Source organism: Gastrolobium bilobum, unplaced genomic scaffold (genome assembly GCF_033153095.1).
Source record: "Gastrolobium bilobum isolate Gb01-03AN ecotype WA unplaced genomic scaffold, APGP_CSIRO_Gbil_v1 utg12088, whole genome shotgun sequence".
NCBI classification, from domain to species: Eukaryota; Viridiplantae; Streptophyta; class Magnoliopsida; order Fabales; family Fabaceae; genus Gastrolobium; species Gastrolobium bilobum.
In genome coordinates, this window is record NW_026896880.1 from 110,224 (window position 1) to 125,041 (window position 14,818).

The 14,818-nt window shown below is 31.4% G+C and overlaps 1 protein-coding gene across 1 annotated transcript; it reads right to left on the reverse strand.

Annotated features, from left to right (window-relative positions):
• Positions 1 to 5,937: 5,937 nt before the first annotated feature.
• On the reverse strand, positions 5,938 to 11,343 carry LOC133302603 (flavonoid 3'-monooxygenase-like). Its single transcript, XM_061502412.1, has 3 exons — positions 10,799 to 11,343; positions 7,489 to 7,935; positions 5,938 to 6,796 (listed from the first exon to the last, which is right to left on the reverse strand). Exons 1-3 carry the CDS (start codon positions 11,240 to 11,242, stop codon positions 6,149 to 6,151), a joined length of 1,539 nt encoding a protein of 512 aa, XP_061358396.1. The 5' UTR covers positions 11,243 to 11,343; the 3' UTR covers positions 5,938 to 6,148.
• Between the last annotated feature and the right edge of the window lie 3,475 nt (positions 11,344 to 14,818).

A 14,818-nucleotide genomic window follows, 5' to 3' on the forward strand; every position in this document is an offset into this window, starting at 1 on the left:
CTGATATTTTTTTAAAAGTTAAATTATTTTTCTTCCATCATTCTTATAATATTTTTTTAAAATAATAAAACAAAGCAAATAGTCATTTCTGTTACAAAATTGATAGAAAGAGAAAGGAATATAATTATAAAGAGAAAGAAATTTATTTAGTTTTTCATTAAGAGAACTATGGAGGGCTTCCTATTTATAGAAAACAAATATCGTTATTTGCACAGTATTTATGAATAATAATCCCATGTATGAACAGTAATCATGACACAGTAATTCTGTGTATAAACAGTAACCATGAATAGTATCCACGTATAAAACGCGTATGAACAGTAACCATGACCAGTACCTGCATATAAATTGTGTATATACACTACTCATAATATAGAAGTTGTATAGAGGTAGGGAAGTTAAGGGTGTACATGACAATAATTCTATTCTCTAGCACTGTTTCTGAAAAGAAACAATTCTTTTCCATTTCTATGCCTTGGAACAGTTTCTGAGAAAAAAATGTGTTTGATAACATGTTCTATTTTTATTCCGAGAATGAGAATTGTGTTTGATAACACAACAAATAATATAATAAAAAATAATTCCTATTAAATATAAAAAAAAAATTAGATTATCACTTTCCTTTCCATATGAAGTGATTGTGGTGGCGGTGGCGGTGGCGGTACGGTAGTGGTGGTGGTTGTGACGGCAGTGGCTGCAACGATGGCGGTGATAATGGTGGAGGTGACAGCAGTGGCTGCGACAATGGTGGTGAGGATGGTGGTTGGTGGTAGTGGTGGTTGTGATGGAATCATGGTGGTGGTGGTGGTGGTGGTGGTAGTGATGGCGTGGTGATGGTAGTGGTGGGGGTGGTGTAATGTTGGCGATGGTGGTGGTGGTGACGGTAATGGTTGTAACGATGGTGGTGGTAGTTGGTGACAGCGGCAATGATAGTGGTGGTTGGTGACAGTGGTGGTGATGGTAGCGGTGGCGTCGTGGTGATGACGATGCTGGTGGTGGCGGTGATGGCAGTGGTTGCAATGATGGTGGTGGTGGTTGGTGGCGATAATGGTGATGGTGGTGGTGACGGTGATAGTGGTGGTGGGGGCGGCGGTGGTGACGGTGACATGTTGGCAGTGATGAGTTGAGGTGGTGGTGATGGTGGCGGTGGCATCGTGGTGGTGGGGGTGGTGACGACGACACTTGTTGTATGATGGCGGCGATGGTGGTGGCGATGGTGATGGTGGTCGTGTCGAGATGATGGTGGTGGTGGTGATGATGGAAGAGGTGGAGAGCAATTGAGAGAGATATGTGTTTCTCATTTTGTGTCTAGGAACAAAAAAGCAAAAAAAATTTGATTCTTTTTTTTGTTCCCCAGCACAAAAATTAAAGCGGTTCATTTCGGGAACAAAAAAATAAATCGGTTGTACCAAATGAGTTTTCTATCTATTTCTGTTCCCGGGAACAGAAATTAAAAAAAATAAAAAAATTTCGAGAAGGTTGTTATACACACCCTAAACATCCACAAATTTATTTCATAACATTTTCCCTTGGATGTTTACACTTTATTATACACTAATTTAGAGATAAAAAGGTGTATGAATAGTAACCACGTATACAAGTGATTACAATATTCATAATAGAGAAAGTGTAGAGGTAAGAAGGTGAAACATCCACAAATTTATTTCGTAACAATTTGAACACATTTTTTTTTTAACTAAAAGGGTATGAAAAATGGTGTTGTTCTATATTTATATAATGGGTCCCACCAATCAGGATTATGCGTCATACATCATGGCATAAACTAATGAATAAAGGAAGTTTGTAATAAAAAAATAAAAAATAAATAAAGGAAGTTTCGTAGGTAACACCGTTGAAGTCTTAGCTTCTTTATCTATTACGAGCGCGCGCACCTCTATGGCTGTGTGTCTATTATTTTGCTGCTGCCTCCTCTAAAGATATTACTAGTTCACATATCTCATTAATTAGTCGAACATTGACATCATTTATGGGAAGATAAAATTCGACTCCCATTTCGTCACGGTAAATAAATGCAGCACAACATAGTATACATCCATCTGTCACCGGAGCCATTTTGCTGCTGCAACAACAAACATAAATAATAGACAAATAATCTTGGAAAACAAACATCTGTTTTAATAGATTTTTAATTAAAACTATATAATTTATGCTTTGACTTTGAATTGTCAGGCTTCCTTTCGTTGTCGATACACCCTGTTGCTTGTATATTTTGCTAAATAAATATTTATTGTCAATGCAGGGTATAAAATTGATTTTTGTCTCCGACTGATACATTGGATTTGAACAAAAACACTCCATTAAAGAACTTGTTGGATATCAGCCAATAGGTGGGCATTGACTATAGCGAAGCTATCGTTGGTCAGTGACTTTCTACGTTCTGTACAAGATATTCTATTTAATTAAGTAGACATTTCCCTTGTTTTTAAGATGAGATTGAATTGGTAGTTGTGCAAAAAAAAAAATCTATACTTTTGTAAACTGAGTAGCTATTTGGCTCAATCTGTAAATATCCGTATACATAGGATTTGCAATTTGTTGCATTTAATTATCGGAAAACATTTTTTTATGTTGCATAAGAATTCAATTTTTATGTTGTGATCTTTCGATTTACGTGCAAAATTTTTCTTTTCTTTTTCTCTTTTTAATAAATGTGGAGCCCACCATTAGTTGAGTTACAACATAAGAATTCAATTCTCATGAGAAAATCAAACCCCTTTAATTATAGTTACTTTATGGGTTAAACATTTCTCCTTTAAAAGGAGAATTGATATCTCATGTGAGTGAAACATAATTGATGGGTCCCACTTGTTTTGAAAAAAACATAAAAGTATAAAGATTTGGCACAAGATTCGATGTTAGTGTAGGAATGATTCTATTCTTATGTTAAAAGATAAATTTAAATCCCTTCCTTTATACATACTAAAGGTGACATCGTCTTAGAAAAACAGGATGTCTACAATGACTGGCCCTGGTCTTGGATATGTTCAAAACAAAGATTCCTTCACTCAGTCATAGAAGCAAATTAAAATCTAAATATTTACACGCTAGACAGGTAGAAAGATGTCTTTCCATTTGTAAGTGGTCAAGGAATTCAAGCCAGTCGTCAGCATCAAAGAATCAGCAACTTCATCTTAGAAAAGTAGGGGCGTTCCCTAAAAGGGAGTCTTAATCCTGCACGAAGAACACATCATCATATGATGTTCATGCATGTGTTACTAAAGAAAATCAGAAAGAATTAGTAAATGGCATTAACATCTTTTCTAGATAATAATCTGCTAGAAAAGTTACATCTCATACCATGTAAAGAAGATACATCACCCAAAAGCTAGCTATGGGAGTGTCCAAGGCCTTATAAACTCCACATTAGTTGTTCATACAACCAACATTGGACTATATATCTCAACGCGCCCCCCTCACACAAGAGCCCATTGGACTTGAAGAGTGGATGATACAACAGGCCCAGCCTACCTGTGCTAAGAAATTCCACAAGAGAAAGTGGGGGGCGGCGAGGTTTGAACTCGGAACACGAAACTTTGATACCATGTAAAGAATCTTAGGATACACCACCCCACTTTCTAGATAATAATCTGATAGAAAGGTTGCATCCAATAACTTGTATGATTATACAGACGACATATTATATGTTTTTATTTGAGTGAGTGTAATACTTTCATAAATTTGAATTTTCCAATTAGTAAAATTTTAGGTGGGTAGTCAAGGAACTTCACATAAAAGATGATGAGAATCAAACCTTTTAAAGAGAAAATAACATGTAAAACTGTTTTAGCTACCGAAAAAGAATACCGCAAAGAACAACGAGCCTGGCAGAATGGTTGCAAGCAGAAAAACACATTTTTTTATTTAGATAAATAATCGTCAGTTGTAACCACAGTTTTTTTTCCCCTCGTTTTTGTTTGGATAGATAAAAGGAGAATTCATAATGATAGAAAGAGAAATTATACAAAGGATTAAGCATTTCTCCAGAAATAAAAAAGACAGAGAGAGAGAAACAAAATAATCATAAAAATAAACCGAGGAAAGTGTAATAACTAAATCGATTTAACAACGTTAATATATTGGAGTTCATCTAAAGAATATGATATTACTTTTTTTTTTTTTATAATTTTACATCTTTTAACAAAATCTTCGTATCTTTTATTATTAAATAGGTAAATAATTTTGCAAAAAAAATTGTGAATTTGTAAATTTTAATAACAACATTAAAAAAAAATTCATGGGTATGTAGATTCTCTCTTTGCACCTTACTCCTCTCTCTTTGTAACATTTTTCTTTCCATCTAACACACTTCAACCCTTTCTTCGATTTTTTCACTCACAACACAACAATAAAAATATGGGACTCACATTATATATAAAATTTACGTTAAAAGTTACAAAATCATAAAAATAAGTTATAAAATTAATTAAAAAAGTTACATACTTACAAATTTTTTTTACTAATTTAGTTAAAAATTACTAAAAAGATAATGTCATACTAAGGGGGCTTAGCGGTGAAAATTCTGCTGCAGTTTAGAAAATTCAAATAAGCTTATCGTCTTATGTATGAAACTCATTTATCACTAATTAAGTCGACAATTCAAATATAAATTTGATATAACTAAGGGAGGATATCCATTAAAGATATCAATCCTAATTTATACGACAACATTAAACATGAGATTGGGCTGCTGAAAGTAGCACAGAAAGTTCAGAATTCAATATCTACAGGTAAACTCTATAAATAGGAGGTAAAACCTACATGTATGATTATTCTCTCTCTATTACTATTATGTTGTCACTGTACACACACACCACCCCTTCGGCGAAAGCTGTTTGTTATTCTTTTGTGCATAATGATCTATTAAACTTAAGGATATCTAATTCATAGATACCTTAGAAAAAGCATATAGATCCAATATAAATTTACTAGCCTATTGGGCTAGACATCTATCTCCAGGATAGAACACTTATCAACAAGATATTTCTTCATATATCTTATTGATTAATTAAAGCTATATAATGTGTAGGGAACCAAATGATACTTTCACGTGAAATTAAATTTATTTATTTATTTTTTCACAGATTCATCTCTCGACAAAATTATCTCTACTAAATTTTTAAGACAGTTACTTATCTAATACTCGAATTCCATGTACTTAATGGTTAAATTAAAGATTTAGAACATAACATTTAAAATACCAGACATATATTTTTCAAATATGAATCATGCTGCAGGCGGATTGTTTAACTAGTCATCATGTCCATTAGACAAGCTACAAGTCGCATCAAGAATCCTTTGAATTATTGAGTTCGACAGCAATGGCAGCATTAAATTTAATTTGGGAGGCGAATGATTCATTGGACGTAGGCAGGTCAATAATGGCGACAAATGCATGGTTGCAAAACTTTCAATGATAAAAATGTAATCTCATGTCAGCAATTGAAATAATAATAAATATTTCTATTTAACTAACTTTGTTATTAATATTATGATGTTGATCATTTGTTCGTCAATAATGAATAATTTAAATCTTTTTGCACAACATGAACGAAAACGGGTTTCAATAACCATTGCATATCATGCTGTATATATAATTCAACGCTGATAATGGGAGCTTTGTATTATCACAAGTACGAGAAGGAACATGCATCAACAAGTAACGAAAGGAATAGAATAATTGAGACAACGAAAGTGCAAGGTACTTGAATTTCAGCATCTCTTGAATGAAATATTCGGAGAGGAATTGGAATAATTATTTCACAAAGATGCATCGAAGGCTAGCTAGTATCAAATTTAGTTAAACGTAAGTGTGAAGCGAAGCTTAAAATCTTTCAAAGCCATTATTAAATATAGAAAATAAAAGAAAATAAGCAAGCTATAGTACCATTTTACCAAATAAAATGTTACCACAATAAAATTACTTTATCACTATTGATAACATTTTGACACAATGTTACGCAATGCTATATTTCAAGCACATTAAAGTAAACTTTCCCCCATTTCGGATCCTTCACACATTAATATACTGCCATACCATTTCATATTTTATTACTATTATTTAAAAGATCCTCATCAAGAAAAGGGGAAGTGGACAACTGATAAGAAGCCCAAAATCTGAACTTGAAAATCAGGAAGATGATGAGTAAACATGTGGAGAGAGCCTGGGCTTTGGGTGCACAGATAGAGGCACTGCTCGTTGCAGGGTAAGCCCATAGGCTTCTTCCATGTCAAGCTTTTCTGGGTTAAGCCCATTTTCCAGCTCCCAATTAAATGAATGGGCAAGGGTTGCAGTTAGCAACTGAACCATGCGGAGCCCAAGGCTCATACCAGCACATATTCTACGTCCAGCACCAAAGGGTATAACCTCAAAGTCATTGCCCCTAACATCAACATCAACCTTCTCACCTCCTAGTAGGAACCTTTCGGGTTTGAACTCTAATGGCTCAGACCATTCTTTGGGGTCACGTGCTATGGCCCACACATTCACCAAGAGAGTGGCACCCTTTGGAATGTGATACCCAAATATCTCACAACTCTCATTTGCAACACGTGGGAGTGAAAGAGGGGTTGATGGGTGCAACCGGAATGTTTCCTTAATCACTGCTTGTAAGTATGGTAAGTGAGGCAAATCCTCTTCCCTCACATTCCTGTCTCGGCCCACAACAGTGTCTAACTCTTGTTGGACTTGGCCCATGATTCTTGGGTTCCGGATCAGTTCTGCAATGGCCCACTCTGTTGTGCTTGACGAAGTGTCTGTCCCAGCTGTGAACATGTTCTGCAAAATTTGGTCAATTTCATTAGCCAATGACTTATAGTTCACATTTTACATTCATTATTCTGGTTCACAAGAGGACAATTCACGTGGTTGGTGTGAAAGTGGGTCTCACAAGTCCAAGCAGGCTTTAAAATGAGGCATTGCCGTTAGGTAAGAGTTGAAAAACAATTGGATTTAACATGATAATTGAATTTTTATATTGTGACTTAATTAGTGGTAGGTTTTATATTTATTTTTTAAAAAAAAATTACACAAAAGTTGAAGATCATAATACCAGAAAATATTTTTCATACAACACGAGAAGAGAAGTGTTTTTCTCTATTCCTTATCCGTTTCACCAAACCTCATTTATTTATTAGTATTTAGCATTTTTCTAATCTTTATTGATTTGAGAAGTAGGTACACTTGCAAGTGGGACAAGTGGAAAGTAAGTTATAGAAAGGTAGGTTTAAGCGGGGGGGGAAACTCATTATTAGTATAAGATTAAGAAACAAAAAAAAAAAAAAACTCATTATTATATATCAGCTATACCAAAGGAAGAAAATTAAGAATCAAACTCAAACATGTGGACGGAAGATTCAACCAAGGTTAGAAAAATGCTTATTGACATATAAGCACTTTTCTAATACTTGTGGATTTGAGAAGTGGGCAAGTAAGTATATATGAAAAGCAAAAGAAAGGTAGGTAAGTACCAGAAGTAGTGCTTTGATCTCAGTATCAGTGAGTTTGTTTCCGTCATCATCCGGAATCTCTTTAAGTGACAACAACGTACTCAACAGATCCTTATGCTTCTCACTCTTTGAAGAACTCTTGTTTTCCTCAATAATGCTGGTTAAAAATGCATCAAATCTCTTGTGTAATTTTTTCATCTTAGCTTGCACTCCTTGAAGGTCTAGCCACTCCAAAGAAGGAATAAAATCACCTATATTGAAAACTCCAGCTAACACCATCAATTCTACCACCATAGCCTTAAACTCATCAGCTCTAGGATCACAGCCACCATTTCCATCGTTAAATACTCTTCGTCCAATCATTACCCTTCCCAATGCATTTGTGGTGCATACATTCAGTAATTGTCCCAAGTTCACAGCTTTTGACCCTGAATTCGCTAAGTTGCGTGTCAATCTTGCTACCTCTTCCTGCAAGTGAAGTTGATTAAATTAAATTAATTAATGCCATTTGAAAATGAAATGAATTAGTGGGCAATTACTCTCTCTTTTTTTCTTAACGTGAATGCTACCAATCACATGATTTTCACGCGCAATATATATATCGCAAATAATGGGACTATACCGGTCAAGTAAATGACATAATACAAGTGGCAATACTAAAGTGATATAAAAATGCATATTATTTGTGAGTTGATTTTAGAAAATGTTTAGCAAGCAATCCTGTCAGAAAGGGGAAAAAAAAGTAATCTCATAACAATAATTTTACAGAATCTTTTGAAATTATTCAAAAAATAAAGGAATATTGATAATATCAAAGTTAACCTTAATTAAAAAGACACATAACTAGCGTGACAAAAGTAGATTATTCAGTAATTATACGTTTTTTTCCTCTTAAAGAATTAAGTAACAAATTAACTACATTAATTTATAACAATACATTTTAGAGAGATAGAGAGAACAATATGCATCTTCTAAGTTTGTCAATAAGGTCGGTAAGATTAGGGGTCGCATCTTTTTGAAAATGGCACACAAGGATTATAGCATGAGACATCCCAGATACATAAAAATAAAATAAAATAAGAAAGAGTATTTGATAATTAAGTTAAAGAGATTTTATTTTATTTTCTAAAGCCTATGGGAAGTTCTTCCTGAGGTGGTGGAGGTGGCTCGAGGGGAGGGAAAAGCCAAAAAGGCGTGGGTCAACTGAAAAGAAATGCATGGCAGATCAATATTAAAAGTCACACACACAACACAAATTTAAAATGGATAACGATTATTTTACTTAGTGTAAATTATGCTCTTAATCTTAATTATTAATTTTATTTATATTTAATGATTTTGATTTATTAAATATTTAAGTTGTTAAATACAAGTAAATTAATGATCCAGATTTGATATAAGATTTCTTATTCTAATAGATAGTGATGTCCTATCTCCCTTAAAATTAATAATTTATCAAAGATAGTTGATACATAAAATCCGATTCTTAATTTTTTTAGTACTTTCATTATAAATTTTTAAAGATGTTGGTGGTCCACACCCCGCATGCTCTCGATCTTAACCTAAACTATTTTTTTTTTTTGAAAAATTAATAATTTAACTTCCTAACTATTGACTGAAGTTAGCATAGGCAATTAATAATAATTCTAGTATTCTACGGTATGCGGATATAAATAGCCTGTTTGGCATCTATTTTCTTTTTAAGTTAAAAAAAATAAAAAAATCTTCAAAAATAAAATTAAAAACTGATTGACAATTATATAAAAAATTAATTAAAAGTTTTTCATTTAAAAAAAAAATTATTATAAGAGTTTTTGTAAAAATTTATTTGTCTTAACTTTAAAAAAAAAAGAAAAAAAAAAGAAACAAATTCTAAAGAGAAAACAGTGACAGGATTTCGATCTTTTTTAATTATAATTAGCCAGGTATGTTGAAGTCAACTTGTACTGATGCTAGCCGAAGCACTATTTTAGTCTGGTAAAAAAAATAGACTATATATGCCTTGATTATGAAAGAATGAAATTCGTCACTTATTTCAATTCTTGAATTTAGTATTATTTTTTAATTTCAGCTAAAGATTTAAAAATTTACCTATAATAGTAAGTGATATACTTTATCATTATTTAAGGATAAATATTAAATTATAAATGGAATGAGTAAAATTTTAAGTTTCAAGATCATGAAATAAATTATTTAAATAAATAAATAAATTCTTTGAAAAAATGAGAAAAAAGAGAAAGAAAAGAACATAAATAAATATCTTATTTTCCGGAAAAAAATACACATCTTCTTTTCAAAAAAAATAAAAACACACAGCATAGAAATCTCTAAGTTTTAAAATGTTTTCGTGTTGAAGTAAAATAATAGTAATGGGAGTTTATCAAAAATAATAATAATAATAATAATAGTTATGGGTTGATGCAACTGAGCATTGAAGTTGTTTTTTCTTTCTTTGGGTTCGTATTTCTTACTCCTATCCTACCGAACTCTAGCATTGTGTGAATATTATTGATCGCATAAGCAGCGACGCAACCCATGAATGGTCCCACTACATAAAGAAAAGTAAATATATTTTTAATAAAAGTATAATATTTCTCATATTATAAAAAATAATTTTATCTCATATGTATATACAAAAATGTGTGAGGTCATGTGAGGAGGAGAGAGATAAAAAAAAAAAGACCTCACACACTTTTATATGTATATAATAAATAATTTTATCTACTACAACATAAGAAATGTTAAACACCCTATAATTTTGTGTTACGGAGGTGTAAATTTTTTTAAAATGTAAAAAATATAGATTAGAAAAACGCACTTCTTTACCAAGTTAGAGAAGAACCCTAATAATTTCAATAAAAAATTTACTATAAAATTATATATCTATCATAAAAAAATTTGGATCCTCTTACATGAAAAAGTGATTATATAATAATATTATTTTCTCAATGAATTATTCTAATCAAATAACATAATAAATGATTATTTTTATATAAGAGAGAATCCAAATCCAACTTTTGAACCCATAATTATCAACTACATGATGTTTACCACTGAGTGTGCAATACGTGGGACAATAAACAGCCCTTAAAATTAATTTTGTGCCTTGATATTAGAATCCACATATTTAAAGTGTCGCGTTGAAAAATAAATATATTGATATGGTCGTTATATAAATTAACTACAGTAAATATAGCTATAATGACGACAACAACAAAAATCAATAGATTTCACAGAAATATTTTTGAACGAGATAATACAAATTAACAAATATCATGAAAGGTGAAAAGAGTTAAGCGTGTAGCATTAAAAGGAAATAGGAAGTAATTACCTGACGCAAGTGTTTAAAATCATCCAAGGCCTTGCCGGAGAATAGATGAACGGAGCTAATTTTCCGGAGTAAGCGCCACCGTGGACCGTAGGGAGCAAACACAAGGTCTTGATAGTTATAAGCTATGTATTTAGCTCCGGCGTTAGGTGGCCGGCTACTAAAATTGGCATCATGAACCTTCAAGAATTGCTCGGCCACGGAGGCCGACGCCGCCACCACGACGTTCACGAACCCGAGCCGGAGGTGCATCAAAGGGCCATAGGTACGAGCCAAGGATGCTATTGAATGGTGTGGCACAGGACCTAGGTGTGGCATGTTTCCTATTATAGGCCATGGTCTAGGACCTGGAGGGAGTTGTAGTGAAGGGCGTGTTACAAATTTCACAACACGATATATGAGGATCGTTGTTGTAATTGTAACAAAGCCAATAAACCAAGGTAACATGGTTGTGGCTATGGTTATGGACAAGGATGTCGTATTGAATAACCTAGTATGATGGTGATGATGGTTAGTGTTTCTTATGAACTTTTGATGTCTGTCTCGAAAGCTCAAACTCCATGTTATATATAGAAAAGGCCCGCATCTGATTTTCTTTTTCTTTTTCTTTTTCTTTTTCTTTTTTCCTTTTTTTGAATTTTCTGAACCAATTGAAATGGTGACTTGTGTAGTTTGTATTAGACAATATAATATTTAAATTTATTAAAACGTTGACTAATACAAGGCAATTGATATTTTTTTAGTAGTTATTACATTATTTTTTAAGAGAAGGATTTGTTTACAATTTTTTTTTTTACAAATTTTTGCAAATTACACTATGTACTCCCAGGAGAATATGGTGTAACTCAGTGTTCTCCCGGGAGAACATAATGTAGTTTGTGAGAGTTTGTAAATATAACCCTCTCCTTATTTTTCTTCCATCTTTTTTATACCTTTTTAAAAAAATAATAAAACAAATTAAATACTCTCTTTTTTTTCTAGACGAAAAAAGGTATACAAAATGGTGTAAGTAACTATTAAGATGTGCAAAAGGAGAAATTTTAAGTAATTATGTAATATATATTTTCTTACTAAAATGAAAAATAACTGAATTGATCTGACATTATAAAATGAAATGAAAAAAAAACAAATGGAATTAAATGATTCGTATTTTTTAAATTTTAGTGGGCATAATACTGAATCGTATTGAAAAATTTTTATGTTCAAATGGACATTTTTAATTGAGCATTCGTTACGTGACACTGATATTTACACCGAAATAATGTAAGATGAAATTATTATTGTTATTATTATTTTATGAAAAAAGTGTTTGTTCTTTTGAACGACACAACTTATGTCATTTCACTCTCACAAAGAGGTGGGATTCACACTTTTATATTTTTTTTCCACTTTCTCTCTTCTTTATCTATCTCTTTCTCTCACTTAAAATGACACAACTTTATATCTTTTAGAATGATACACATTTTTCCATTATTTTATATCCCTAGACTGCATTAAGAATTAGTTTTTGCACATAATTTGAAAAAAAAAAAAAGGAAAGAAAATTGACCCGGATAAGTAGCTAGAAGCGTGCGCGCGAAGAACAGGTCGAGGTATAACTGGTTGTTGAAACGTGATAGCGAACTTTACAAGCGAAAAGCCGAAAACTACTGCTGCCAGTTTGGTTTATGAGTGTCCAGTGACGATGACCCATTCTTAAAATCTGTAATCAATTCTACCTGCAGGAAAACATATTCGGATAATTTTCTAAAATTAATTCTTACAAATTTTGGGGTTACAAATTTGATTTTAGAAGAAGTAGAGGCACAACTATCAATATATTATGAGTAAACACCCTTTTTAGTCCCTGACAATATCTACGAAGTCTTTTTCAGTCCCTGGCAATAAAAAAGGACCAAATTGGTCCCTGAAAGTACAAGAAAAGGGCCACTCTACATATTTGGGAGTTGACATAAGGACTAACATGGCCCTTTTTTTGTAATTTCAGGGACCAATTTGGTCCTTTTTTATTGTCAGTGACTAAAAAAGGTTTCGTAGATATTGACAGGACTAAAAAGGGTGTTTACTCATATATTATTTTGTCCAAATTATATTATAAGAGATAGAAAATTGTGCCTACCTTTCAAGCTTACTTTATCTACTCATTTCTAGTACCGTTAAATCAGAATATTCACTAACTTTTACTCTTTTTCTCTTTGCTTAAAATTCTGATCTAATGTTCTTCTTATAAAGGAGTAATTAGAATATGCGTAAAAAAGATATGCATAATATTCTATCTAATATTATAATATGTTATTTGGTGGAAATTATTTGTCACAATGTCATGATTTTTAATCCTGCTGACCTCGCAAGCGGATTAGTTTGTCATGTCATATAATCCTAATCGTTCGCCTTAAATTTCACTTATTCTTTTATTTTATCTTTTCTCTTCCAATAAATTCCATTGAATTAATATTATTTTTTGTTATTAAATTAATATTAAATTGACTAAACAAAAAAGTAATTAATAACATAAATAATTATAATTTATTTAGTGAATAATGAGGGGATAGAATCAGTGTTGTGAAACCGGGCTCGACCCAGCCGGGTTGACCTGAAACTCGGTGAACCGGTCGTCGGAGTGGTTCGAGTCAAGTATCGGACCGGCCATGCATTGAACTTAGTCAAATCGATCAAAATTAGTGACCCAGTAACCTGTTCGAGTCATGTATTTTTATAAAAATAAAAATCCGAAATTGTTTCATCTTATCAAAAAGAAAATGTATAACTCGCTTTAAAATTTTTTGTAATATTACTTACGAGTAGTATACTCTTCTACGATTACCTCAATTTCATCTTCCAATACTAAAGCAATTTGCGAAACAATAAATTAAGAGAATGTGGCATATGTCATTTCAATGTAGATAAATTTGAAAAATATGAGTTTACAACACAACATCTGGCCTTTTGAATGTCATTGAGAGGAATGTTTATGGAAATTCTGAGTTGCAATTTAAATTGACATAGTAATAGCATGCATTTTCATTTATTTGTGCTTTATGAACTTGTAAAAGTGTGATTGGGTATTTTTTAGCTTATTTAATGAATCTTGTTTAATTTATTTTAGATATGGAGAATATAATTAAATTTACATGTACATATATATATATATATATATATATATATATATATATATATATATATATATATATATATATATATATATTGGTCAACTGATCCAACCAGTAATTCAATAACCCAGTACCCCGGATACAAGTCAAATTTAATAAACTGGATAGAATATTATCTCTACTTTTTTCCTCATTATGTTACTTACTTCTTTCCTCTCTCCGATTATGTGTGGAGAAAAAATAGATAAGATATGCATTAAAAAAATAATTATAATCTATCAGAGTAAAAAGATATAAGTAAAATTGGTGCGAAAAAATATATGCATAATATCCTTTTCCATTATGAGATTGATATCAATTAATTATAATTGGTATTAATTAGGATTAGGAACATTTATTCTCTTTACTGTTTTAATGGAGTCCAAGCATAACTAATTAATATCAATTTTTTTTTTGTGAAAATATCAATTTAATTATTTTATTAATACTGAATGATATACCAATTATAATTAATTGATAGCATTCTAATCATTAACTAAAATGGTTAAATGACTCATAAATTATGATCGCTACTTGTAAATTCAAAAACATCAAATTCATTGTTTTTTTTCTAATTTGTCAAAAAATAATAATACTTTAACCAAATTGATATTATTATTATTAAATTAAATTCCAAATTGACATTAAATTCATTGAGTCAAATGATAATTAAGAAGACAAATAATTTTCATTTATATGTTGATTATTCTTCAGAATCTCTTTAAATTTTAAAAAAAAAATTATTATTAAAATAATGACAATTTCATTTTTCTTTTCCTATTTTCCGAAAAAAAAATACTCACATATATAAATAATTATTTCAATACTATTGTAATTCGTGGAATTAATATCTATTTTAGCACCTATATTTTCA

What these genes read in the sequence shown, in the direction of transcription:
- LOC133302603 (XM_061502412.1), bottom strand. Translation starts at nt 11,242, where the DNA reads ATGTTACCTTGGTTTATTGGCTTTGTTACAATTACAACAACGATCCTC. An exon ending in ATTTTAAACACTTGCGTCAG is followed by an intron (nt 7,936 to 10,798) that starts GTAATTACTTCC and finishes CTTCACTTGCAG; the next exon opens with GAAGAGGTAGCAAGATTGAC. An exon ending in AGATCAAAGCACTACTTCTG is followed by an intron (nt 6,797 to 7,488) that starts GTACTTACCTAC and finishes CAAATTTTGCAG; the next exon opens with AACATGTTCACAGCTGGGAC.